At 52.3% G+C, this 25,775-nt stretch overlaps 7 protein-coding genes across 7 annotated transcripts; 3 read left to right on the plus strand and 4 right to left on the minus strand.

Moving 5' to 3' along the window:
• Positions 1–827: 827 nt before the first annotated feature.
• Triagg1_3099 (uncharacterized protein) lies at positions 828–3,806 on the minus strand (the record flags this gene model as incomplete). The annotated part of the gene is made up of 4 exons (XM_062897355.1): positions 828–845; positions 953–2,696; positions 2,891–3,520; positions 3,568–3,806. The coding sequence occupies 4 exons, from the start codon at positions 3,804–3,806 to the stop codon at positions 828–830; spliced, it is 2,631 nt and encodes an 876-aa protein (XP_062758166.1).
• A 768-nt stretch (positions 3,807–4,574) lies between these two features.
• Positions 4,575–5,983, plus strand: Triagg1_3100 (uncharacterized protein; the record flags this gene model as incomplete). Its single annotated transcript, XM_062897356.1, has 4 exons — positions 4,575–4,625; positions 4,833–4,904; positions 4,963–5,683; positions 5,748–5,983. 4 exons carry the CDS (start codon positions 4,575–4,577, stop codon positions 5,981–5,983), a joined length of 1,080 nt encoding a protein of 359 aa, XP_062758167.1.
• Positions 5,984–6,931: 948 nt separating this feature from the next.
• On the minus strand, positions 6,932–8,466 carry Triagg1_3101 (uncharacterized protein; the record flags this gene model as incomplete). The annotated part of the gene is made up of 6 exons (XM_062897357.1): positions 6,932–7,493; positions 7,561–7,624; positions 7,708–7,812; positions 7,912–8,070; positions 8,185–8,203; positions 8,446–8,466. 6 exons carry the CDS (start codon positions 8,464–8,466, stop codon positions 6,932–6,934), a joined length of 930 nt encoding a protein of 309 aa, XP_062758168.1.
• A 1,899-nt stretch (positions 8,467–10,365) lies between these two features.
• On the minus strand, positions 10,366–12,639 carry Triagg1_3102 (uncharacterized protein; the record flags this gene model as incomplete). Its single annotated transcript, XM_062897358.1, has 1 exon — positions 10,366–12,639. One exon carries the CDS (start codon positions 12,637–12,639, stop codon positions 10,366–10,368), a length of 2,274 nt encoding a protein of 757 aa, XP_062758169.1.
• Positions 12,640–17,468: 4,829 nt separating this feature from the next.
• Triagg1_3103 (uncharacterized protein) lies at positions 17,469–20,298 on the plus strand (the record flags this gene model as incomplete). Its single annotated transcript, XM_062897359.1, has 5 exons — positions 17,469–18,121; positions 18,508–18,733; positions 19,216–19,432; positions 19,493–19,960; positions 20,027–20,298. The coding sequence occupies 5 exons, from the start codon at positions 17,469–17,471 to the stop codon at positions 20,296–20,298; spliced, it is 1,836 nt and encodes a 611-aa protein (XP_062758170.1).
• Positions 20,299–22,333: 2,035 nt separating this feature from the next.
• Triagg1_3104 (CAZyme family GH16) lies at positions 22,334–23,581 on the minus strand (the record flags this gene model as incomplete). The annotated part of the gene is made up of 1 exon (XM_062897360.1): positions 22,334–23,581. The coding sequence occupies one exon, from the start codon at positions 23,579–23,581 to the stop codon at positions 22,334–22,336; it is 1,248 nt and encodes a 415-aa protein (XP_062758171.1).
• Positions 23,582–24,716: 1,135 nt separating this feature from the next.
• Triagg1_3105 (uncharacterized protein) lies at positions 24,717–25,601 on the plus strand (the record flags this gene model as incomplete). Its single annotated transcript, XM_062897361.1, has 1 exon — positions 24,717–25,601. One exon carries the CDS (start codon positions 24,717–24,719, stop codon positions 25,599–25,601), a length of 885 nt encoding a protein of 294 aa, XP_062758172.1.
• Between the last annotated feature and the right edge of the window lie 174 nt (positions 25,602–25,775).

Genomic DNA, 25,775 nt, shown 5'->3' on the forward strand with positions numbered 1-25,775 from the left:
CGGGCTAGATTCATCGTGTTTGCAGTCAGGGGTAGGCAATCATGGGGAAAAGGCCAAGTACATGGCGAGGGGCACGCGTAGAAAAGAGTTTGGAAGTGGTGAGGCGAAATAGGCGGGTTTCTGACATCTCGCTCACCGGCTCGAGGATCATAGTGGTAGTCTTTGTCAGACGGAAGCTCTCTGTACTCTCGAACCATTCGGTCAGGGGTAAGTCTACTAAACTAACCATGATATTAACACGATGGCTCGTAGGTTGGTTTCGAGCCTATATACGTACCTTTACCACTTCGCAGTAATCCAAGCGCCAGACTGAGAACCATAGTCTTAGCCTGCCTCTATGGATCCGATAGCATCTCTTTAGCTCTTGAAAGATGTGGCCGTCTGTCGTCCGGCTGGTAACGTGAATCTGGGCCGGCACCAGCGTTCGCCGAGCTCCTCTAACGCCAAACAATATCCACCACTGGAGACTGCTATTAGAGCCCAGAATAGTCACTTGGACCTGCTGACCAATTGTCAGGCCTTGTTGCTGTTGAAGGGGAATTGCCCCTGCGAGTGGTGGTAGCTGCACGCTCTGAGGCGGCGTAGAAGAGCTGCTTGCTTGTGGAGTATATCTCGTAGCTGCTTGCGATGGCCGCGTAATTTGCCCACCATTTGTATAGTTAAAAATACCCTTTATAGAAGATAATAGAGTTGCTCGTGACTTTTTTACCACACACTGAGATGCCAATGGAGGGCTATCATCTGACCACTCGAGTATTCTTTCAACAAAATCGCGTTGTTCAGTAGATATATCCCTCCATTGCTCTGTACCACATGTCTATTTTCTTTTAGTCTTCGTCGGTTACCTGCAGACATATAATGTGAAAGTACTTACACATCTCCAGAATAATCTCGACTCTCCAGGGTAAAGCATTCGCTTCGCTTGGTCCAAGGGCCACCAGTTCCATCTCACTCCGGTAGTGTTCTCTACTAATATCTTGAGTCGGTCAGAGGTTGAGACGTCTTGTTCTTGTGATAGCCAGATGTTCTCCTTTGGTATTGACTGAAGCATGTGCCTCAAATCAGCGGATAAAAACATCAAGGTGAATTGCATTTGGAGGCGTTGGAATGCCTTGGATTCTGATAGAAATATTTTCAGCTTTGAGATGTGAGGAAATCTGTATGGCTCATTGGTATTTTTGGAATCCATCTCCGAAATAAGACGACTTGGGTCGCGGTCTCGGCTGCGATCGACCGCTGGCACGTATCCAGCCCTCAAGGACCCAACTGCTTGCGAAGGCCATCTCTCGACACGTTGTATGTTTGATGGTGAAACTACCGAGTCCTTTTTATAGAACTTTCGAGCTTCTTCTTGTTTCATATCAATATGTGCTGCAAGCTGCTCGCTGATTTGTCTTCTGCTTCTCTCACTTCGTAGCAGCCCAGTGGCAGCCCTTTCGGCTCCGGATTTGGCTTCTGCTGCCAGCCCTTTATGAAATGACTCGAGTAGCCGGCTCATGTTCTTGATGAAAACCTCTCTATTCATTCTATCCAAGGCCTTCTCACATAGAGTTTCGAATTGTGGCTGCTCGGCTAGAAACGCGCTAATAAGTGCATCGCCAGTCATTCCTTTATTGGTGGAGGCATCGGGGATTTGTGATCTGATATCATCACTTTCAGTAACGACAGACCTAATAGTGTCGTCCAGTTGCACTGATATTTCATTTTTCACTTCGGATTTCTTCGGTGATGCGACATCGTCGATACCATTCTGAAGGTCAGATACTGAAGGCGCCGCTGGGGTCGCTCGCCGTGACGCGGGTCCATATCCAGAATCTCCTTCCAAGTCTTTTGGTTCGCTCGTCAAAGATAAAGATTTGCTTTGCCCAAGGCGTCCTAGTTTCCTTTTGCGAGTCTCGCGTGTCAACATATATAGCTTGTCAGCTTCCTCTTGTCGGCCCTGATTCTTGTATATGAGTGCTAGACCCTCCATACTAGCAAGCGTGCGCTCGTCGTCGGCTCCAAGGCTCCTTTTGCGAGACTCTATTATCCGCAGTTCCAAGAACTCAGCATCTTTCCACTGGCCACGGTTCTGAAACTTCCGCACCAGGTTGTCCATTCTTGCCAGTGTAACGTAGGATTCATCTCCAAATATCACCGTACGAGCTTCTACGAGCTCCGTCTCCAGCTTTTGGGCTTCCTCCAAACGGTGCCGTCTCTCGTAACCCGATGTCAATTTATCCAAGAAGTTAAACAACTTCTGTATGTCGCTTGTCTCTACCTTCTGGGCTTCTTTTAGACACTTTTGTAGTAAGTTGAGAGCTTCGTCACAGGTTATTTCTTCAATGCGGAAGATGCTTTCTTCTGGGATATAAAGCCTGACTGGTGTCTCAAGCTTCTGTTGTACAAATAAAATCGAGCCATTTGGACTGGACGGTAGATAGTGTGAGAGTCTAGACGTCTCTAAAGCATCCGCATCATCGATGACCAAGAGCCAGGTTCCGCTGCTTTCTTTATTCAAGGCAGTCTGAACAAGCAGCTTTATGTTAGCTTCGTCCTCGTCAATTCCTTCGATGTTGAGTTTTTTGCCAATATCGTAGTAAGCGTTTTCAAAACTGATTGCATCTTTGGTTGACACCCAGAAGATAGAGCAACTTGGATGCTCGGCATGGAGACGGTAGGCGGCTTCCAGGGCAACTTGCGTCTTCCCGATACCCCTGTGGCCTTCAATAATAGTCTTCTGGCAATCACCCAAACGGGGCCGTATCTTCATTAGAAGCGCCCGTAAAAGATTTCTCTGCCTGTGAAGTATGGATTCTGTTTGATGGGAACTAGAAAATGGCAGCTTGCTGGTTGCTTGACATCGGTTGTAGCCTGCCCGCTCAAACCAAGCCTCCGATATCTGTCGAACTCGGTTGAGGTATCCCAGTTTTTCTGGCCTCGCTCTAATGAAGACAAGCATTCCTTGGTTGATTTTGACGTCTGTCTCATAAATGCACCGAGTTGCGTAATGGCCAATGGAAACCACCCAATCTTCTCTAACAAGGCAGTGGTTTCAGCTTCGTCTTCGTCTTCGTCTCCTTCTTCTTCCGTACTCTTTCCCAGATTTCTGGTGATTCTCAAGAGCTCTTTTGCTTCATTGGATGACATGCTGGCAACCTCAATGTGCCGTGTTGGACCTGCAAGTATACACGCAACATGGGCATCGCGAGAAGTCCACAACACTGTTCCATTAGATGCCCGAGGGATGTACTGAACCAAGTTCCTTGTCTGCTCTGCTTCTTGATTGACATCAAATAGTCGCAAGTCGTCAGCATCGTCGAGGATAAGCACCCAATTTGGCTGTGCTTCAATTCGGACGCGAACAGCCCTCAATAGCTCTATGCTTGTGAGATAGATCTCACATATATCAAATCTTCGCGCGATTGTCTTATAATCTTGTAGAAAAGTTGCCTCATTCTGGGCATTTACCCAAAAGACAGAGCAGTCCGTATCATGATGAAACCGCTGATATGCATATTCGAGCGCAATCTGCGATTTCCTGTGCTTTTTGAATAATGATACCGAGACGTGGACGCTGATACTTACCCTGACCCGCCTATACCGCAGAGAGCAGCGCTACGGCAACCTGTCGATGCCTGCGGTAGGAGCGTGTTGAGCTCGTTCATGAGATCTGGACGACGGACCAGATTTTCATTGCGGGGATAAGGAACAACGCAGATGGCAGTTGGAGCCGATTGAGGCAGATGTTTGTTATCGTAGATGCCGCCCTGGCGAACAAAGGCATTGTTGCCAAATTGGTTTCTGCTGATATTAAACCGACGCATATTAGTCGACAAGAAAAGGGTCCGGTTGCTCAGTCTTGCCACGTGCAGTGAAATGTATGCAAGGAGATTCGACGAAACCACTGACGGCCAGGTGAGACGTAAGGCTGGGAGTGTCACGAGACTCAGCGGTCACTAACCAGGTTGCCTGATATACTAGGTAGGTACTGATACCAGGTACATGTATACAATCCATGCTCAATGAGGCTCAAATGCGCACCAAGGCAACTGCCAATGATGATTACTGCCGCTTTGCTACTACTACTATCTACAGGCACCCAATAGGCCTAACTACCTAGCCGACCCCACAACACCATAGAAATACTACTAGCAGTAACAAAAAGCTCCCAATCGACCCGTCTCGGCACTCCAAGGCAAATACAGGCTATTCCCGGCATAATTCTCTCCAAAAAGCCCGTTGCAATCAACACGTTTATTCCAGCCAATTCCATCCAGCAGTCAGCAGTCAGCACACAGCAATGCACTGCAACTTTGTAATTTCTATTCATCTGGCGTCAAGCAAATCAGATCCTCCCGAAAGCGGGTCAGACGGACGAGCTCTCCGTGTCTCGGCCTTCCGACATCGGCACAGAGGAGCTATACTTTTGGGTACCTAGATGCTTATTAGGCCACTCTGCTTTCTCGATTTCTCCAATTCTCAACGAAAGAAACTTGAACCAATTCTTTTCGTCTTCTTCTAATACTCTTACTTCTTTATTTGATCCAATTCCTCTTCTTTGAAATCACAAACGACTTTTTTTTCTGGATACAATGGCGGAGCACAACATTGTCGTCTTTGCGGGAGACCACGCTGGTCCCGAGGTATGCTTTACCTGATCCTTCTCTGTGTCTCTCGAGCTTTGGAGATTATCATGCTGACCAGATGCAAATATAGGTTGTAGCTGAGGGAATCAAGGTTCGTGCAAACTGAAGCTATTCCACGGGTGTATCGCATCGCACCGTATCGTCTTGCCGTGCTTTGCTAGCTCTGCTCATGACGTCGACGCTGACTTTTGTTACACGGATTAGGTCCTCAAGGCCATTGAGCAACACAGTCCCAGCGCCGGCAAATTCAACCTACAAGATCATCTTCTAGGAGGCGTAAGCTCACTCTCTACCTCATCTCTTCAATCTCAAAGCTAACCGAGAATCCCCACAGTGCTCCATCGATGCGACCGGCTCTCCCCTAACAGACGAAGCTCTCGCCGCCGCCAATGCCGCCGACGCCGTCCTCCTCGGCGCCATTGGAGGTCCCGAATGGGGTACCGGTGCTGTTCGTCCAGAGCAGGGCCTGCTGAGGCTGCGCAAGGAGATGGGCACGTACGGAAACCTCCGCCCGTGCTTCTTCGCTTCCGAAGCTCTCGTCGAGTACTCTCCTCTCAAGGCCGAGGTGTGCCGCGGCACAGACTTTGTTATTGTCAGAGAGCTCACAGGTGGCATTTATTTCGGTGACAGATCAGAAGATGATGGCTCTGGCAGTGCCTGGGACACCGAGCCCTACTCCCGAGTTGAGATTGAGCGTGTGGCTCGCTTGGCTGGCTTCCTGGCTCGCGGCCGCGGCGAAACCAAGGTCTGGTCGCTGGACAAGGCCAATGTCCTTGCTACTAGCCGACTGTGGCGCAAGGTCATGACGGAGACGTTTGCCAAAGAATTCCCTGATCTGACGATTGAGCACCAGCTCATCGACAGTGCTGCCATGATCATGGTCAAGAACCCTCGTGGCCTCAACGGCGTGGTGGTAACCAGCAATCTGTTTGGTGACATCATCAGCGATGAGGCTAGTGTGATTCCCGGCAGCATTGGCTTGTTGCCCAGTGCCAGCTTGACCGGCATTCCTGATGGAAAGTCCAAGTGCAATGGCGTCTACGAGCCTATCCATGGTACGTAAACTATCCCAACTCATTTTCTCTTTATAGCGAGGGAAAAGCTGATTGAATGGAACAGGCTCTGCCCCTGACATCTCCGGCAAGGGCATCGTTAACCCCATTGGCACAATCCTGTCCGTGGCGATGATGTTGAGATACTCTCTCAACCTGCCCAACGAGGCCAAGGCCGTCGAGGAGGCTGTCAGAAAAGCCATTGACAACGGCCTAAGGACAAAGGACATGGGTGGCAGCTCCGGCACCAAGGAGGCCGGTGACAAGATCGTCGAGGAGCTCGTCAAGGTCCTCAAGGCGTAAAGTCCTCTTTGACTAGCTTATGAAAAGTTAACAAGGACCAAAAAAGATGAAACTGAAAGTTGTTTGATTGGGAAACTACGGGATTATATATGCAGCGGCTGATATTTGTTTGCATTTACAATGATAAGGATACTCTTGCGCAGAGAATGGAGGGTCACAACAAGGCCATAGGTCAAATAGTCGATTATACACAATGGCTGTACATGAATTACAAACTGTAAAGCAATCTGTTAACAAATTTCTTCTTTCTTGTGGTGTAAGCTGTGCACCCGATATAAACGATCTGTTACGGCATAACGAGAGGTCACAAGATTCTCATAGATTGCATCGTTTGACGCCTAGCTAGAAACCTCGCTCCGTTCCCATTCAGCCTACCAAGACTCAGATTATTGCAGAAGACCACTCTAAGACAGTAAAAAGAGAGATCATAAACTGTGACGTAGCCTCAACCCATGAGAGCCCATTTCACCAGCGAAGCGGAAACAGAGAAAGGGGGGGTATCAAAGACGATTCTCACTCTCCGCAGCGTCAATTTCAAAAGAGGGGGAAAAGTATAGAATAACGGTAACTTCTTTTCTGTTTTTTCTCTCTCCCCTTCCTTTCCTGAGTACGGGGAAAGGAAGAGGGGGGAAACCACTTGGTGTGCAAATATACCTAAGCTTAAAGAAAAAAGGAGACTTAGGAAAGGGGGGGAATACAGCACAATTCAGCCGTTTGTAAAATTGAGTCCCATCGACACCCAGCGGAACGACCAAAACCGTCGAGAATACATGGTCAAACTTTTTCTTCTTTTTTTTTGATCAACTATCAAAACATAAAAGGCTTAAACGTCCTCCACACACATTGGGGATTTTTTTTCTTTTCTCTCTAGATGTGGGAAGCGAGATAAAGTGCCCAATCCATCAGCCAAGGAAAGGGTCTTTGAGGACTTCATGAGTCGCAGGCAATTTAGTTGCCGCCGAGGCTGGGGAAGGCAGACTGGTCGCTGGTGTTGATAGAAGCGCCCTGGCCACCACGTCCACCGCGGAAGTTTCCGCCACGGCCACGGTCGCCGCCACGGTCGCCGCCACGGCCTCCACGAGGACCACCGCGGCCACCACGGGCACCGCCTCGGGTTCGCTCAGGCTCGACGAAGCGGGGATCGAAGTCGACAGTCTGCTTCACCTTGCGCTCACGCTCGCGCTGCTTCTTGCCACCGGAGCCGGCAAAGTAGACATCCTCGTCCTTCTCGAGGGGCTTAGCATTGGCCCACTTCTTGTCGAGCTTGCTACCCTCGTTGGCGGTGCGGATGTTAAGCTCAGACTCGATGGCGGCCTTCTTCTCGGCCTGCTGGGCGAGGTAGTCGGTGTAGGAGATGCTCTTGTCCTCGGGCTCCTCGGGCTCAGCGGCCTCCTCGGGCTGCTCATCCTTCTTCTCAGACTCGGCAATGGCCTCACCGGCCTGCTCGTCCTTAAGCTCGGCATTGCCTTCGGTGGCACCCCAAGACTGAGCTGCTTGCTTATCGGAGCCACTTGAAAGCAGAAAATGGTCAATATGACATGACTGGTAAGGAGGCAGCCAGAGAAATAAAAACTTACGTAGTGGCACCGGACTTGTGAGGATGTCTGTCGTCACGCTCACGGGGGAATCGTCCGCCACGTCCTTGGTCCCGTGTTAGTATAAATCCTTGCCAGTGCTGCAAAATCCCTCGAAAAGGATTCTTGATAGAATTCAAATTCACTCACCTCCACGGACGCGAGCACCCTGGCCACCACGAGGACCATCTCTAGGGGTCTCCTCGGTGGAACGGCCCTGGTTGCGTTCCCGACCGGCGGCGCGGTCACGGAAAGCTGCATGTCGGCAATTAGCATCAACACCTCACATCTGCCGGACGGCGCCACGGCCTCGGCAGCGCCACCGAATCAAGGGACTGAGACAGCGCAACTTACCGCCCTCGCTTCCGCCGGGGCCACCACGGCGGTTGCCGCCAGTCCTCACAGGGGCCTGGGGAGCCTGAGGCTCGACATTGCGCTTGGTAGTGCGGGTTGTGGCCTTGTCGACGGTCTTAACGGGGACGACGGGCTTCTCCTCGCCATCGGAGTCGTTGCCTGCAGGGGGGGAAAACTTCGGTCAGTGACCTGCGCTTAACGATTCTATCGCGGCGGGGTTCGTTGGAGGGGTGAGGGTCAAAGTAAAATTTGCGGGAGGAGGGGCGTCAGTACCAAGGTAGGCGAACCGGTTCTATAGCAGGCGGCAGTCAGCACCAGCAACACAAAAATTGAAAGAAAGAAAAATCACAAGAGCGATCCCGAGCGAAATATTGCGACGACGGCATCAGTCTGGTGTCTCTATTTCGAAGACAGCGAGGCAGCCCAGCCGTCGGCGCGATGTGTGTAGCTCATCAAAGCTCAACGCCTGGTGGCAGCTCGACATGGGCCAAGCCACGAATTGCAAAGGGGACGGATGCAAGACAATATGCATACCTGGGAGGCGACCTGTGACATGTTGGTCGATTGGGTGCTGGACAGTACTGGCGGCGCTGAGGGTAGTCTTTGCTACTTTTTGGGGGGGGGGGTTGACGACGTCTTAAGATCGCATGGCCCTCCTGGCGCGCGAGTCGGTCTTTCTATTTCTTCTTGCGAAGGAGGAGAAGCACCAGAGCGAGGTCCGGAAAACTGGTGTGCTGCTGATGCAGTTGAAGAAAATGCACGATCGGCCCTGTTTGGGGGGGGTTCCGCTGCCTGCTCAATGCGGGCAAACTCTCTCTATGGCTTTTCTGTGCTGCGCCAACCCACTCCGAAGAAAAAAAGAGCGACCAGCGGCGCTAGCACACTTGTTTTGGGGGCTCGCTTAATTCCCGTGAAATATTTTGTGGTTGCGCTGTTAGGGCTCCGGGGCGCTGGGCCGTTAGTGCAGCAGGTACCGAGTCGTACAGCCTGACTAACAACCGCCGAGTAACCCAGCACTCGCAGCCGGCTTCAGCTCGCATTGCCCAGCAATTGAGCGCATTTCAGCTGAAGGCGGCCACGAGCATTCTATTCTTCCAGAGGCCCTTTACATGGCCGGCTTTGGAGGCGAGCAGAAAGCCTCTTTGCTTGCGCCATTGAGTCCAATCCCGCATCCGGAGACTGGGTTGCCGTGGCAAGCTGGAGCTACAGGGAGATACAAGCTGAGCTACGACGCAGCCGAGGGACAAACTAGGGCTACCGCCCGCTGAAACTGCGCTAGCCCAGAGGTTCACTGCTGTCGGTCCGCAGGCAGGAGCTCCCTCCTAGCAGAAGGTACTTGCGCCCACAGCTAAAGTGGCAGCAGCAACCAAGCTGAGCTGGTAATTGCTGGAGAACCTCAGCGGCCCACCCAGGTATCATGATAACGTCATCAATACGTGCCTTCATGTTGGCTTTTCTCAGGGCGTCGATGCAGTGATACTCTGGATGTGAATTAGCACTGTACAGGCAGACCTGCTGATCAAGTTAGTGGTGGTGCCAAAGAGAGCAAAACGCAAACTGTAACTCGTTTCTGGGGGAAGCTGTGATAAATACCATCATGTTGCCGAGGGGGGTTTAGTTATGCTTATTAAGTATGAAAGCATATTCTAACAGATTAACAACACCACAAAGCTGGCACGAAGCTTGTCATTCATGCCTCTGCAATGGCAAGTTGAAGAGAATCACACAGTTTCAGCTGCTTATATCATGTGGCAGGTTTCATAGCTATATTCCATTGGAGCTTGTATCAAAACACTTGGAATATGCTAGCTGGGAGCTTGCCTAGGGTAGCATCCAATTCAATTTCCACACAGACTCTTGTGTGACAAGAAACATGACAATCACTCAACAAGGTGGCATCGTAATGAATGATTTCTGTGAACACATAGCAAACACGAAAGCCATTTGGGCATTAACAGCAACAATGTATGCGTTACTACTTGTACACAAGCCGACTTCCTGTCGCCCTGACCTCAAACAAACAAACTAATGAACGAACAAACAAAAGAGGGTTTTGCCTTATTCACCCCAATTTCCCTTCCCTTCCCTGCGCCAAGCCAAGTAACAAAGAAGAAAGAGCAAGTGTAGCTCTCAACAGAGTCCATGTCCAGCCACATTCAGACCTCTCGAGGTATAAACAATCGTATCAAAACGCCAGTGGATCCGTAGCGCCGGATACCATTATACATTGCGACGTTTCCTTCATCATAGCAATAGCATCAACCAAAAGATGCAGTCTCCAACGCCAAACCGGCAATATAGCAAGATAACCACCACGCAAAACCATGTCTCAATCGACCTGGAAGGCTGCAATCAATCCCGGCAAGGAGAGCGGGAGGGAGTATTCTCAAGCCGACCAGGAAATTGCCTGAGCGGAAGCTCACCCATCTTCCTTCGTAGCGCCCATCTGGCTACCTAACCGCGGTTCTTTGGGCGGGCGAGCATGTTAAGGCGGCTCATGCTCAGTGTTGGTCTCTTCTTCGAAGGTGATGCTGAGCTAACGGCTCGAATAATGGGACGGACTGGGGTTTTGCCGGCGGCCTTCTTTGCGCTGGCGGAGATGGAGGGTGATTTGCCCAGAAGACGAGGAGCCACCAAAGCCTGCCCCTCAGGAACGTGGCTACTCTTGGCCTTCTTCCCAGCGCGATCAGCTGCCTCCTTGTCAGCGTCTCCTTCGGCCGAGCTGGCGCGATGACGCTTCTTGTTGGCCATTCCGTGTGGAACCCCTGGAAGCACCTTGGCCGGAGAAGGCGCCGTGTTCTCTTTGTTCGGGTGAGAGCTCGGCGAAACTGGATCAGGGAAGCTGCCGGGCATATCCGATGTGGCTTTGATAGAATTGCGCACATGTCGCACGCTCGACTGGCCAGGAGAGGCACCAAAGCCGGATGGCGAGGGATTTGCAAACTTGATTGTGTGATCGCTTCGGAATGTAAATCTGCCTGGAACTGAAGGGGAAGGAGATTTGATGACCTCCTCAGTGCTGGAGTCAAGGAGATGCTTGTAGCTGGACAAATCGGGATAAGCAACATCACCCGACGATTTCGCTTCTTCCAAGGCTTTCTCGACTTCGGTGCGCTCCAAAGCCTTCTTGGTAGTGTTCGACTTGTGAGGCGATGGAGAGTCTGGGTCGAAAATGGTTCTTGTGACTTCTGGTGTGAAGGTCACATGCTTAACAGACTTCTTCGTGGGCTGAGTGGCAGCAAGTCGGGTAATGTTCAGATTGGAAAAGCGGGAGGAAGCCGGCGGCGTCTGCGCAGTGGTGATGACTGGCTGCGGGATAGCACTCCGTCTCCTAGGCGAGAATATGCTGCTTCCGAAGACGGACTTCATCACCGATCGCTTTGTGGCAGAGTCGGTAACTTTCTCGGCTTCTTCAGGCTCTTCGGATTCTTCAGATATCTTTGATATCTTGGTATCCTTGGGCTCCTTAGACTCTATCAACTCCCTGAGTTCCTTGAGAGTCATGGGCTCCTTGGGTCTCGCGAGTTCCTTGGCTCCCTTTGACTCCTTTGGCTCCTTAGACTCCATCAACTCCCTGAGTTCCTTGAGAGTCATGGGCTCCTTGGATCCCTTTGACTCCTTGGCCTCTCCTTGCAGTTTGAAATTTGGCTGCGGTAATGATGTAACAGCAGCAGGAACCGCTTCGGACTTTGCAGGACTAGTGAAGCGACTGATGGATGACTTTGTCGGGCTCATCAAGCGGGAAAGGCTGGGTCGAGCAATTCTGGAAGTGGCAGGCTTCTTGACGCTGGATGCCGGGCGAGGAATCGACGTCATGTCTCGTGACACCGGGCGGGTTGTCGAAGCATCGTCCTCTGCGCTCTTCTTTACTCTCTTGGCCGAAAGCGAAGGCTGCTCGTCCTTGGCAGAGACTTGGTCTTCGCGAATAGGAGCCTTGGTGCCCAGTCTCTTGGCAGAAAATCGTCCGAGGCTCTCCATCACCGATGTGCGCTTCCTCGGTTCAGTAGCCGGCAGCACCCTTTCAGTTTGTTTTGTGTTTTTCTGAGGGGTGTCCAGGTTGGCCTTGGATAGAGACCGTTTAATGCCGGCTTTGACAACGGGAACGAATCTTCCATCTTGTGCTCTCCAAGCAGAAGCATGTCCTTCAATAGAATCCATCTTTTTGAATTCAGCCATATGAGCTGCACTAAACCTTCCCGACCTTCCCTTTGGTTTAGCAATTGTGCGGCCGTTGGCATCGGTGGACGCGGAGGATGAGTCGTTTTCTCTGTTGGCGATGAGATCGGCTTTGTATTCGGCAGCCTTTTCCTTGAGGCCCTCCAAAACACGTAGGGCTTCAGCCCCTAAGCCCAGTTGGCTGGTGGTGGTGCCAGCAGGCACACGAAGAGTGAAGGCAGAAGATGGCACACCGCCAACTTTGGACGGGGTAGATTGAAGACCCGCTCCATGAGAGCTATCGCGCCGTCGTGTGTCTTCAATATCTGCGAAGCCCAATCTAAGGGCGGACGATGGTTCGGCGGTAGTTGGGTGGAATTTGCTTGGGTGCATCTCTGTGCTAGGGGGTTTTAAAGCATGGGTCGCGGGCGTGGCTGGCGTCTCGAAGGCATCCATTTTCTTGGGAGTGATTCTCTTGGGAGTTTGGCGCTTGACGGGCTCGACACGTTCGATTACAGTTGGGATCTCTAGCTCGACAGGCGGCTCCAGCATGGGATTGCTCTGCACCAACATTGTTAGATCACAGTCGATTTTTTCGGAGCGTGTCGAACCATGGAAAATCTCACCTTAGCAAGCCGAGCTGAGCGGCGGGGAGCAGACATGGTCTATATTGCGCTCAAATCTGGCTAAAACTGCAGGGTAAGGCGGTATTGATAGCAGTACCTTGAGCAACGCAGCTGGCTGTTGGGATGTCTCGAAGACCTGGCGAGGAATGTCGTGATGGATTCCTACGTGGGAGGTGATGACATGAAAACAAATGGGACGAGTTTGTACCAAGTCAGCGGGGGTTTGTTTACTTTCTTGTTGTCCAAGCTCCAAAAAAAAGGGCACAAAGTGGATACACGGTGTGGATAATGAAGATATAGGCGAATGAATTTCATAATCAACACTGTATGATGATTCTATGGGGAAATAACGTGAGCCCTCATACGTCGTTTGTGCACGCATCGGCGAATTTATCACATGGTCAATCACAGGATCTATTACAAAAGCGCATTGTCGTGTATCTGAGATCGATTTTATCACAGATCTCATGATGTGCTAAGCCTTGCGCTGATACTGGCCACTTTTTGTGTTAGGGAAATGTCCGGTATTACTGAGTGGCTGGCCGGGCAACGGCTGACTGAGCAGCTACCCAAAGCTTGCATCTCTCTGTGTCTGTGAAAGAGCTGGAGAAGAGAAGACAAGAAACAAAAGCAACCACCTAACAAAAAAGTAATTGGGCTTTTTCTCTCTCTTTTCTTTTTGAATGGGATGTCTGTTCCTCGATGATACAACTTCCATCGCCAACATGTTCACGGGCGATGTGCATCTTCATGGCATAGATAGCTGCTAGGTACCTATGGGTGCAACATAGGACTGGAGAGTTTCTCTTCCGTAGTGGTGATGGAATTGCAGGAACTCAAATTGAGTGACCTCTTTACTGTGCACCCTGCTCTCTATAAGAGATGCTTTGATGTCTCCCGCAAACCGAGGGAAGGCTCCCTTGATTACACCATGTCATGGTCAAATACGAGGCGCGGAGTTCCCTTTTCGAGGGCGTCGGACAGCGAAAAAGAGCGGCAGGCAGTGACAGACAGGCATTGAGATGCGTTGCATGTCAGTTCCTAAGCGCTCACTCTAGGACTTTAGGCAATTCATCCGCCACCCAATCATGCTCTCCTCGAGACCGAAAAAGACCCCCCAGAAAAGCACGACACTGCGGAGTCCTCCGCACTCCGACCCGAAAATCGGAGCGCTACTTTGTCGATGTGCTGCGCTAGAATCCTTCCAGAAATCGCCTTGCGGACCATGTGTAGCTGCCAGGTGATGACGGTGATGACACTAGAGAAAAGGCTCTTCCAGTCGAATGCCGTGACATCCGCCGGACCCGATGATTATTTTCTCACCGGATGACCAGATCCGTGCTCGGTAAGCTACCGTATAAGATGGGATATATCCAAATCTGTCTCAAGTGTCGGCGAAGGGCGGTTGGGGTGGATGAAAACGTTGTGCAGGTGGCAGGCTATGAGAAGGTGGCGTCTAGCCTACTAACAGCCAGAAAACAGATGATCTTGGATCCCATGCGCATCGATGACGGCCATGGGGTTTCTTGGATGGCGACATCGTGTGCGTGTTCCTTTGTTATTTCGGGAGAGCGGCGTGGTTGGGTTGGGCAGTTTTTGTTTACTTTTCTGGTATTGTGTATATGAGCGTCCCTTCACAAAGTATTCGATGCCAATTCGGCCAAGTGATGAGTAGACAGAGGCCTTGATGCCTACCTTTTTTCAGCTCGGCTTGTCACCAATTGGAGCTGAGGCCATGCCGGACACTGTCTGCCATAGACCAAGATGGAGGGAGCACATCGTTGCTTCACAACTGTTATAGGCCGCTTATCCATCGCCTGACCACCATCACACTATGCACATTCAAAGTTTGATGGACAGCGGCTCACCTCAAACTTGGATGAATTCTATGTACTCGGCAATTCAGCAACTTGGACACACTTGCAGTGATTTTGTTGATTTCTTGCGTTAGCGGCGAACTCCTCTTGGAGCTAGCCCCGACAGCCGAGAGATAATCTTGCTTGATGGGGAAGCTGATTGGCACATCTCCGAGGAAGCTGGGGAAAAGTTGGTGGCGCTCAAGTTGCCCTTGGGACCTGGGGGCTGGCGTTTTGGAAGCTGATATCCCCCATGGCTTTGTGGCGCTGACGGGATGTTTGACATGAAGCGCTCCGTACTTTGCAAGGGAGAGAGAGAGGGCATCCGGGCTTTGGCAGGCATTATTCGGACGCAGCAGCGGAAATACTACTACTACTCGAAGCATGATCCTTGCGTGGTGGTAAGAGAGACGGCGCTTACATACTTGTAAGGCAATGTCAATGACATGTCTGCTCGTGAGCGGGTTGGAACTGAAATCAGCAAGCATTGAGCTAAGGACACCAATGCTGCTGCTTGCTCGGAATGATCCAGAGGCAAAGACATTTTATGTCTGCCTCTCCGCCCTCGCCCGTTGCACCGATCACGCGGGGACTGTAAGCTTCTTGGGGGCTTGTTGAAAGAGGCCGGCAAGCCACAACCTCACCACATGACTGCGGTTGCCGACGGTTGTCTCAATAGTTGGTGAAGAGTTCCGGGATAGTCTTGGTGATACTGAGCGCCCGTCCCAGCTGAACCATCCTTGGAGTAATAAGAGGCAGCCCCAATTGCGGAGTTTGCTTGGTTGTTGCGAGATGGTTGGCTGAACGTTGTGCGTGTCAGGGGAACACTACTTTTCTGCCCCCATACAGTAGTAGCTAATGTCGTGGAGTCTCCCCAGAATGGGGTCGAGGAAAAGGAGATGATGTTCGGTGAGACCAAGAGCCACAACGCCACGAATTGACCAATATGAAGACAACAGGACGCCTCGACCGGACCTCCGGCACAACGACGCATGCAGTCTCGTGCATATACATAACCGCTGGCAATGCGGTCCCGAGACAACGCACAACGCCTTCCGACACCGCGCGTCACAATCCCAAGCCGTGCATTCATTATTGGGGAAGACTCTGAGGCTAATCACGGGCTACATGAGTTGGCAATTGATGGAGCTCCCGGGCTCGCAGCCTGATGACGGCTCGCGAACGAGGAGGCGTCGGATCTGCAGCAGGGCAATCCTCGCCAGAAACCAATAGGCCGCATGTCTGGGGTGGGACGGTGGACGCTCTCTGGCTGATCAGTGCTGGGCTGCCTGCTAACAACTCCTAGTAGCAGTGCTAGTATTCCGCGGGTGCATCAGGCAAGGCAAGACACGCACAATGTCATCGAGATGCTCGTCGAGGGGGGGCGTGGTGAGACCAGGTTAAGCTTAAACCGAGGAGAGACCAGCTCTGCTGTACGAGCATGTAAGCCCGTTTCAGAGCAACCAAGCACGGGGCAAAATCCAGGTTACCCAACAAGAGTACGGAACCTGCTTTGCGCGACAACCAGAGAAGACCTCGACTGATACAAGTATTACTCCGTACGAGTACAGTATGTCTGTATATTGCCCTCGCCGGTCGTGAAAAAAGACAGGACCCTGAACAGGCAAAGAGCGTTTCGAGATTTGCAACTAGGCAGGCCCAGCTGGGGGCCGGTTGGGTTAGTTGCGAATAGCTTCGCCGTAACCGCTGCAAGCCTGCCAAGGACGAACACCGGAGTACAAGCATTCTACCTCACGCAAATCTTGTCGCCTTCTCCTTTCCGCGGGCAGCGTCGTGGCCCCGCCAGGTCTCGTTGGGGTATACTGCAGCCCGTCGGCACTAGAGCCGCTTGGTGTTGTTGCGTGGTGGTGTGGTTCAAAACGCAGCTGCTGATCAATGTCACTCGTCTTCGCTGTCATCTACCTACTGTACTGTACTGTACTGTACTGTACTGTCCTGTCCTGTCCTCAACGTATTCGTGCCTAGTAGTTAGTACAGTACGGTAGTGGTGGTTGATATTTTCGTTTCCCTTCTCATCCATGCAAGCCATGCTAATATTCGCTCATCGGCGCTGTGCTAGTGAGCGACGAGGCTTGCGGCTGGCGGCGAATGTGTCCGAGCTGCAGCAAAGGAGTTGCCCGTTACCCCTGACAGGAATTGCACAGCAATTGGACTTGTCGACGCATGGACTAGCTAGCATCCACGACATGGCGAACAATTGAAGGCGGCGCGGCGGACATTTGGAACGGGGGGGGGGAAGAGGGGAAGAGGACGTGGCCGGCAAAGAAACATTGAAAGCGGTATGAGTGCTCGGAGCAGCTCAAGCCAGCGGCACCGCCATTACTTGTAATCCATTGTCAAGTACTAATCAATCAATCAATACCGTACTGTACGAGCGAGTGTGAGTGTGAGTGAGAGTGCAGCAGAAGCAGGCAAAAGAGAGCCAGGGCAGCACAAGCGGGGGTCCCACCCAATAAGCCAAGCAACCAAGCCAAGCAAGCAGACTCGACTCGACTCGACTCCAACTTGGCCCGGCCGATGAAAATTTCAACTGCAAGCCGTGGTGGAGAGAAGGGGTGGAGCGCGCAAGAAAAGCAGATGATGGCCATTCCACTCCCCGGGGCCCCTAGCCCAGACAGTTCCCAAGGAGTTCTAGCCCGAGAGACCACCTGACGCGTCGGCTGGGGAAAAGCCTCCAGACTGGATCGAGGCGAAAGCCAACCGGCCACAGCCCACAGCACACCCACTCGCAGGAGGATGGTTGGCCGATTTTTTTTTTTTCCATTTTTCTTGCCTGGCCAGCCCAGCAGGCGGTGCGAGTACATGCGAGGGCGCAGCCTCTTTTTCCGTGCCGTGTCGTGTCGTGCCGTGTCGTGTCGTGTCGTGTCGTGAAAAGAGTTGCGAGTAGGTACCTTGTGTTATGCCGTCCATTCTTGCTTGTCCTTTGTCTCTGGGGTCCATCCGTCTGGATCAAAATGCCATCGGACTGTCGGGTCGCATCTGCCCTGTCCCGGCCTCAGGCCATGCATCGTTTCCGCTCCCTGAGGTGCCGGTGCGCGGAACCGGGGCCCTCAAGCTCGCTCTGGTGCCACGGGCTAAAGCAAGCAAAACGCACGCCGAGCGCTGTGACAAGAATTTGCACGGCTCACGTCTCACAGGTACCCGCGCAGACCTGCAAGCCCCGGCCCCATCTCTCGTACCGGCCGCTTCGTTTTTTTTTTTCTTGCATCCTTTGCCCTTTGCCTTGTCTGGCCACGCCAGCGCCGAGCTCGCTCATCGCTCCACCTCGCGCTGGGTCGTCGGCCGACCCTGCAGTCACCAGTCAGTCGCCCAGGCAAGCCTCCAAGTGTCGCTGCGAAGCCTAAAACGCTGTACTCGTACCCCGTCCGCTGTGGCTACTAGTTCTGGTTCTGGTTCTGGTTCGGGGCTGGTAGAGAAAATTGCCCATAAAGGACGGGGGGCCAGCTCCAGCGCAAATGTCGCCGCCGGAGACGCTGCTGGCCTCCCCTCTTCGCAATTCCCATTACATAAAACAAGTCGCGGCGCCTTTTCCCACCAGCTTTTCGAGCTCCTGTATCTTCGACGACCCTCTTGGAGCCTGCAAATTATCTTTCTGGAAGCTCGGGGCGACGCTTCCTTATCTCTCGCTCCTGTTTTTCTTACGTTTCTGCCCGCCAGGCGCATCCTCGGCCGCTCATAGGCGCCACAGACGCGCTGCCGAACGCCTATCTCTCTGGTCGACTTTTTGCGCCCAGAGACCCTGCAATTGCATTCGCCCGCTGCCTAAACTCGTTGATAACAGACTCTCCTTGGGCGAACCACAGACGCCCTTTTGGTCGCCTGGCCATCCCCCTCTGATAGCCCGCCGCCGCTGTTGCTGATACCGGGCGTCCCACCCCCGACGACGTCACCCGGGACGCTGGTTTGTCTTCTTGATTTCACTGGGGCGCTTGCCGCAGCGCGGCTGTCGTCTCCAAGGGCCGCCGCGCCGTCACCCAAGGCATGGCCGACAAGATGTCCATCGACAACAAGCCGCCGAACCCTCACCGGGATGAGAGCGAGGAGTCGACTGGTTCCACTCCGGAGAGGGACCAGATCCCTTCCATGACTGCCGGCAGCGGTAGCACAATCATCAACGTCTCTCAAGATGGCCAGCAACCCAAGAGAAAGGGCGGCCGCAAGCCAGTCAGTGCCTCTCTATCTACTCTCCTTGTCACTCTCTACCCTCTACCTCTTCCTAGCATCATGACTTTTTCTTCTTCTTTTTAATAAAGACCCTACGACGACGCGGTAGTGCTGCTAGTCTATCTCGGATCTCACCCAATGCTACCCCTCACTCCTAACTACCCATTCTTCTGCCCTCCTCTTCTAGGGGCCAACCAACACCCATTCCTTATCAGCGCTATAATGCTATCTGGTAGGATGCCAACCACATGTACTACTACCTCCTATCACCTCACATAAAGGATACATGTATACATTCCCATACACTGGCACTACCAACGATAGCTTCGGTGCTGGCTTGTCTTATAAGACGGCCGCATGGGTGGTCATGGCTTGCTGCCCTTTCGGGCAACTCGCTTCAAACCCCCATGTTCCCCAAAGACAACAACATCATGAAATGGCTACCACTGCGTCCAAGCTAACATGTACTTCTCTCTCGCCAGATCTATGCGACATCTGAAGAACGCAAACAGCGCAATAGACAAGCCCAGGCTGCCTTTCGCGAGCGTCGCACCGAGTACATCAAGCAGCTGGAGGAAACCATTCGCGTCCATGAGTCCAACCTGCACAATCTACAGGCTGCGCACCGCACTGCCGCCGAAGAATGTCTGATGCTCCGCTACAAGAACTCGCTGCTCGAGCGCATCCTGCTTGAGAAGGGTAGGTTTCTATGTCACACATTCCATATGATCTCTTAACTGACACTGTCGACTCTTCAAGGCATCGATGTCCAAGCCGAGCTTCAAGCCAAAACCGGCAGTCCCAACTTGGCACCTACTCATATGCCACAGAACCTGGTACAGCCGCCTCCTCTCCAACGCACCATGATGCACCGGCACCATGCGCGCAAGTCTACTTCTAGCATTGCTCCCAAGACTGAGCCCGGCACCGCTCTTCCGCCGCCTCTACAGCCTCACAAGACTGCGCCATCTCCAAAGAATCGACCCGCGCCCTCATCTCACGCCAACTCTCCCAACACCGTGAGCTCGGCCTTTTCTCCTGCCGCCTCGGATACCATGTCCATGAGAGGATCCATCTCTGGGCTATCTCGTCAGCAGATGACTCCCATTTCCATCACAACGCCCTCGGCGAGGCAGCCAATGATGCAAACTGGGACGCGTGGGGCGATGGGCTCCGGCGCCTCTTTCTATCCGACACCCTCATTCCAGAATCACATTGAGCAACTAGGTAAGATGGACATGCAGAGCTGAGGGGATTTCTTTTTTATATATTTACTAATGTTTTCCTGTATAGAGCAAGAATATGAAGCTGATATGGTCGATGATTCGGAGATTGAGACACCCAGTGGCCCCGGCCCGTACCCAGGCGGCTTCAACGGCGAACAACAACCGATGCTTCTTTCGCCAGCTTCCACCGGGCCAGGACACCAAGTGACGGCGGGCTCTCAGTATCCCTCGATGACACAGCTGTTGGACCAGCAACCTGACTGGGACCCCTTTGGCCTCAGCGCCAGCATGGCTTTCCCGAATCAGCCGTTTCAATTCGATCAGACACACATGAGGTGATTGACCATTACACGGCCTCCGCGGATAGCCTAACGATGTCGGCATTGTCTATGAAGCGGTGATACGACGGAGGTCGCCTTGTCCCTCCTGGGACGAATTCTACACTCCCTCAGAGCTGGAATGCATTTTCCCTCTTCTCCTTCAGCATTTGTTCTTGGGAGTGCATTGGCATGGCATGGCATGGCTCGTCCATCCCAAGGCTAAACTCGGTGCGTGGGCTCGCAGTGTCCTGAGGTAGATGACCAACCATCAGACCTCTTAGGCAGGGATGGTACGACACGCTCGTCCAAACGCTCGGTTTCCAAGAACGAGATACTGCTTTGCGGTCCCCCTTTGCCTGGTAGTCCTGGGTCCTAGTACCTGGCTCGGCGTAGACGGGGTTGTGGAGAACGAGAATCGAGATGTTTCGTAGAGTTGTTTAAACTCCGCTCGTTCCAACAACCCCGGTTGCGCCAAGGCTTACGACCAAGGGTAACAACAAAAACACAGCTACTACTAGCACTACTCTAAAAGGGCATTCAAACAAGGAATACACCACGATTACCGAAAGGTTATGCCTCGCATATTACATGATTTGAGTCATGGCCCCCAAATATCTTTTTATTATACGTTTTAACTTTTAGCCCCTCGATGTACGAAGTAAAGAAGCATCACTTTGGTGGCATGGGCCATGTCTTTGGGCAATTCTTTTTCAAAGCCCGGTCCGAGGAGGACGACGTGGTGGATATACCCATTGTACCACTGGATTGGTGTTACTCAGCATTTTTAACACAAGGATGAAAAAAAAGGGGGGGGGTTATGGATTATGGTAATGAAAAGTTGTCTTTTTTTTTAAAAAAAATATTATGTATCATTGTATGTTACTGGCGGTCATGGAAAAAGAGATGCGAAAAAAATCGAAAAAAGGAGACCGGAAGTTTCCGTGGGACCGCAGCAAGGACCCGTGAGGTTGGATAGCATGATTTTAAACGAATACAGCGCATGTAAGCTTACCTTGGGCTTTAGTCTATGAATTTATGTGTCATGAAGCTTAGTTTCAGTTGTATGTCCACGTTGTTCTTATTTGGTGTGTGGGTCTGGTCAGGCTTATGCGACAAACGAAGACCGCAAATATCATTAGAAATGAGGCTGGCGTGAGATATTTAATATATATAAATATACATATATGTACGTATCGAGTTATGTATCTCCGTCGGATCGCGAGTGAGAAAAGTGAAGGCGTCCGCATTTTTGGATAGTCAGATCCAAGTCACAGGGGACAAGGCGTAGAGTAGTGTCGTGTCAGATCCGTAATATTACCCCGTGCCTCGGCGGTATTCCTTGTATATACGCACATTGAGCGGGCTCAGGACAGGACGGCAGGCTTTGGATCCTTGTTGTGAGAGATCAACAGGACGTCTGCCTGTTATTCCACAGAAGACAAGGAAGTGGATGCTGTTTCCTCCGCTTAGAGGTGAGAATTCAGGGGCTGTTCAGCATGAAGTACTGAAGAACAAGATGGTTGGAGACGACACAATTGCATTCAACTTATATGTCTTGTAGCAGCATTGGTGAGCCGCTTTATGCTTCTGTAATAGTGATCTCACTAGAGGGCTTGTCCTATTAGCTGGTTTACGAGTGGTGGCAGCTTTAAAGAGATAATGACAGGAGGACAATGGCCTGTATGGGCGAACCTGGAACTACATCCAACATCTACTGATATCATGTGCCCCTGTTGTGTTACATCTGCAAGAGGCTGTTGCAAACAGAGTATATACAAATGAAAAATGACATGAAATCGTCGACGTAGGTCGTGAGTACGGAGTAATGTATCGTAAACCATAAATGCTACGCTCCCATCCCACAAGTAAGCCGTACAAGGGCTGCTTCAACAACTGGTATTACACTCGGTCTTAGGAACCGAGGCGTCCATGTTCTGACACCTCGTGTTTCTCATCAGCAATCCCAAGTCTTCATCCACAGTTCAGGCACAGCCCAGCTCTGATCCATACCGACGGGCGCCTGAGCAAGGTTCAAAGGATCCTTTTGACCCCGTTCAAACCGCCACGAGCCAGACGAGACTCCCAACAAGCAGGGCCCACGCCCATGCCATGCCATTTGGCGCGTCAGCACCGGCTATCCGCGTGGCTGTGCTACTACTACTATTCCACAGCATAGTGGCGACTCCCGCTTCCGCGACGTCGTCGATGCTGCACACGACCTTGCAGGTGCGGGACGAGGAGTCTCGCCGCCGGAGCAGTTCTCCCCTGGGGCCGGCGTCGCGGCTCCGGAAGCGACTGGGATCCCTCCTTGTCGTCGTCGTCGTCGTCGAGGCGGAGGTGTTGTATATCATCTCGATCCACTGGATCTGCAGGTTCGCCTGGTCGTACACAGTCATGTTTCCGCTCCAGCTTCCGCCGTCGCTCCACGCGTTGAAGTTGATGCCCGAGGCTTCCTGGGGCACCTGAAAGGTGATGTTGGCGAGCTGCTGGCCGTCTACATACCAGACGCTGCTCTGTGAGGTCCAGTCGAGCCGGTACACGGCCCATTGGCTCCAGATCGTGTGATCCGGCAGCGTGACGTTGCGTGTGGCATTTGGATTCACATGGCCGTTGCTGTCAAAGGACGGCTGGTTTGTAATCTGAACTCTTTCCCGCGGCCCGCGAGTCAGGACTTCAAAGTCTGCTTCTTGCACGTTTGATGTCGCGGTGGCATCTCGGTATGTGAACATGGCGGTTACGGCTCCGGGGCCGCCGGTTGTTCGGGCCAGCATACGCAGAGACACGAACTGGTAGTCCGACGTCTTTGTCTGGAAAGCTGCTGCAGTTTGGAACTTGGGAAGACGCTGAGTTCGAAGCGTCATGTACGTGTCCGATGCGGCGTCGCTGTCGTTGTTCTTTTGAATGTACACATTGCTTGGAGAGTTGACCATTAGAGCCGCCGCCGCCCCGGACAGGCCCTTGCCTTTGCCCTCGCTGTTGCTCCATCCCTGAAGCTGCCAGACACTCGTCCATTCGTCATCGGAAAAGTACTCGCTCGTAGGAGGGGCTATCGTTGCCAGAGTCTCGTTGGTGATGAGCGCTGGGACGCCGGCGTCCTTTGTCAGATTCCGAAAGTCGAAGAACATGTGATTGGAGAAGTAGCTGGGCTGCGTGCCATTGGATAGGAAGCAGTCACAGACGGAATCACCATTTGGCAGAGGCTGGGGGCTACTGTTCTCGTCCTGGCCGGCGGAGGCGATGCATGATGGCACGAGGATGGAGATTACAAGTGGTGAGATGGGGGAGAGTGGCGGCCAATGCATGTTGATGAGCCGTTGGAAAAGTACGGCTTACTGAGGGGAGGGAAAAAAGGAAACTGAAATTGAAAAACGAGAAGGAAATGGTGAGAGCATACGAAAAATGAAGGATGCAGTTTCAATGCGAATAGCTTCCCAAAGCTCTACCTTGTTGGCATGTAGACAAACAGCGGACATCAAGACATGCTGCTTCATGGCCCAAAGGAAAAAGAAAAAGAGCGTGAGAAAGGCGGAAGAAAGGAGATGAGAAGCATTGGCCAGGATCTGCCGTCCATGCCTATTTGCGCATGTACGAGCATGCAGTAATGTGGGCTCTTCAACTTACGGGAGCAGGTGAACTGATCACCGTTGGGTCGTCGCATGGGCTCGTATTCTGCAGCCCAGGGAGCGGCTTGGGATGAGGTTGAGCGTTGCATCATCTTGTGAGGCCTGAGGACTGACTAGCCCGAGCCAGAGAGCTGTCAAGAGCAGCGCTAAAAAAGAAAATACTAGCAGCATCTTGATCAAATTGGATCAATTGTATCAGGTTCTCTTTTTTTCCCGGCCCTTGGCATCAGCAGCTACTAATCACCCAACTTTTTACATCCTGTTACGATGCTCCAGAGAAACAAGGCACTAACCATGAATTTTAACGTTCCGTCTTGCCGTCTTCCCGAGCGGGCATCAGATCAGTGATCCAATTCCGGATTATTAATGTTCCCTCCCAAGGCTGAAATGCCCCATCCATCTGCCCACCCGTCACCCTGCTCCTTGCATATTACACACATACAGGCTCCTTCATCCCTACAACATTGGAAACATTTACTGCCAATATCTCAAGGTAGCAGTGGTGCCAAGGCTGCATCACAACAGTTGCGAGAAAAGAAAAGGCGCGCGACAAAATACTATTCAGGTACTTACTTGTTGCTCGTGCGACGCGAAAAGGCGGAACAATACAAAGCGAGCCTATAGCAATTGTGCCTTGTCCAAACCTACCTCTTTGTCCCCGCCTGCTAAGCTCTAGGTGCATAAGTATCATGTTGATCATGGCGTTTTCAGGATACTCACGGTTGCAGATGATTACAGGTACAACAAGAACAAGAGCAAGAGCAAGATAACGCAAAGACGACTGCCTGGGTGCGCTATTTTTCTTGAATCCAACATGTCGTCGCCAAGAACCGCCGCCACAACTACACATGAGCCAGAGGCTGGGTCTGAGTCGCCGGCTGTAGTCGTGGACTCTGTTCAAGAAGCCACAAGGGATGATCGTGTCGACGACGACTCCGAACTCGAGGCTGGAGAGGTGACCGAGGAAGATGCGTCTGACGTAGAAAAGAGGGCCAGCGATGCCGACGAGTCTCCTGAAGAATCACCATCCCCCGATGCCGATGCCGCTGGTGCTGGAGAGGCGCCGCCGCTGCCGAATGAAGCTGTCCCCGGTGGTCCGCCTTTGCCAGCTGAGCCGGTGCCGCAGCAGCCAGGGGACGACGGATGGGATTGCCAGTGGGATGCGACTAGCCAGGCCTGGTTTTTCTACAACCGTTTCACGGGCAAGACCCAGTGGGAAAACCCTCGAGTCCCTGACGCTGCTGGCACTGCTGGTGCTGCCCCCGACGGTACAACCTCACAAGGGGCAGAACCTCAGCCGCCTTCCCACGAGAAGCCCGTTGCTGGAGGCTACAACCCCGCCATTCACGGCGACTATGATCCCAATGCATGGTACGCCAAGAACGAGGAGGACGAGAGTGCATCTGCCGCCTTGGCTGGCGATCCTGCTGCCGTATATGCCGCTACGGTTTCCTTTAACCGCTTCACTGGCAACTTTCAGTCTGGCGAGGCAGGCCCCGAGCGGCATTCCGACGAAGCAAAATCTAGGCGTCAGATGAACGCATACTTTGACGTGGATGCCGCGGCAAATGCTCACGGGGGCCGCAGCTTAAAAGCCGAGCGGTCAAACAAGAAGCCGACCAAGAACGAGCTCAAGGCGTTTAAAGAGAAGCGTCGCGCGAGGAAGGAAGAGAAACGCCGAGCTTGGCTACGCGACTGAGGCGCTCCCTTGGCGGTATCTGAGAGATGGTACGTTAGTTCGTTCTCATCTGGCCTGGTTTGATTCTCTTGCATCGCATACGTCTTCTTATCCCCGAGTTTTATATTCTTGAGGCTTTCCTCCCCCCCCTAACCAACATACTCGGCCTGAATTTCTCGAACAAACAAAGGCGTT

The sequence above is a fragment of the Trichoderma aggressivum genome, assembly GCF_033847375.1.
Source record: "Trichoderma aggressivum f. europaeum strain CBS 100526 chromosome Unknown scaffold_008, whole genome shotgun sequence".
Taxonomy (NCBI): domain Eukaryota; kingdom Fungi; phylum Ascomycota; class Sordariomycetes; order Hypocreales; family Hypocreaceae; genus Trichoderma; species Trichoderma aggressivum.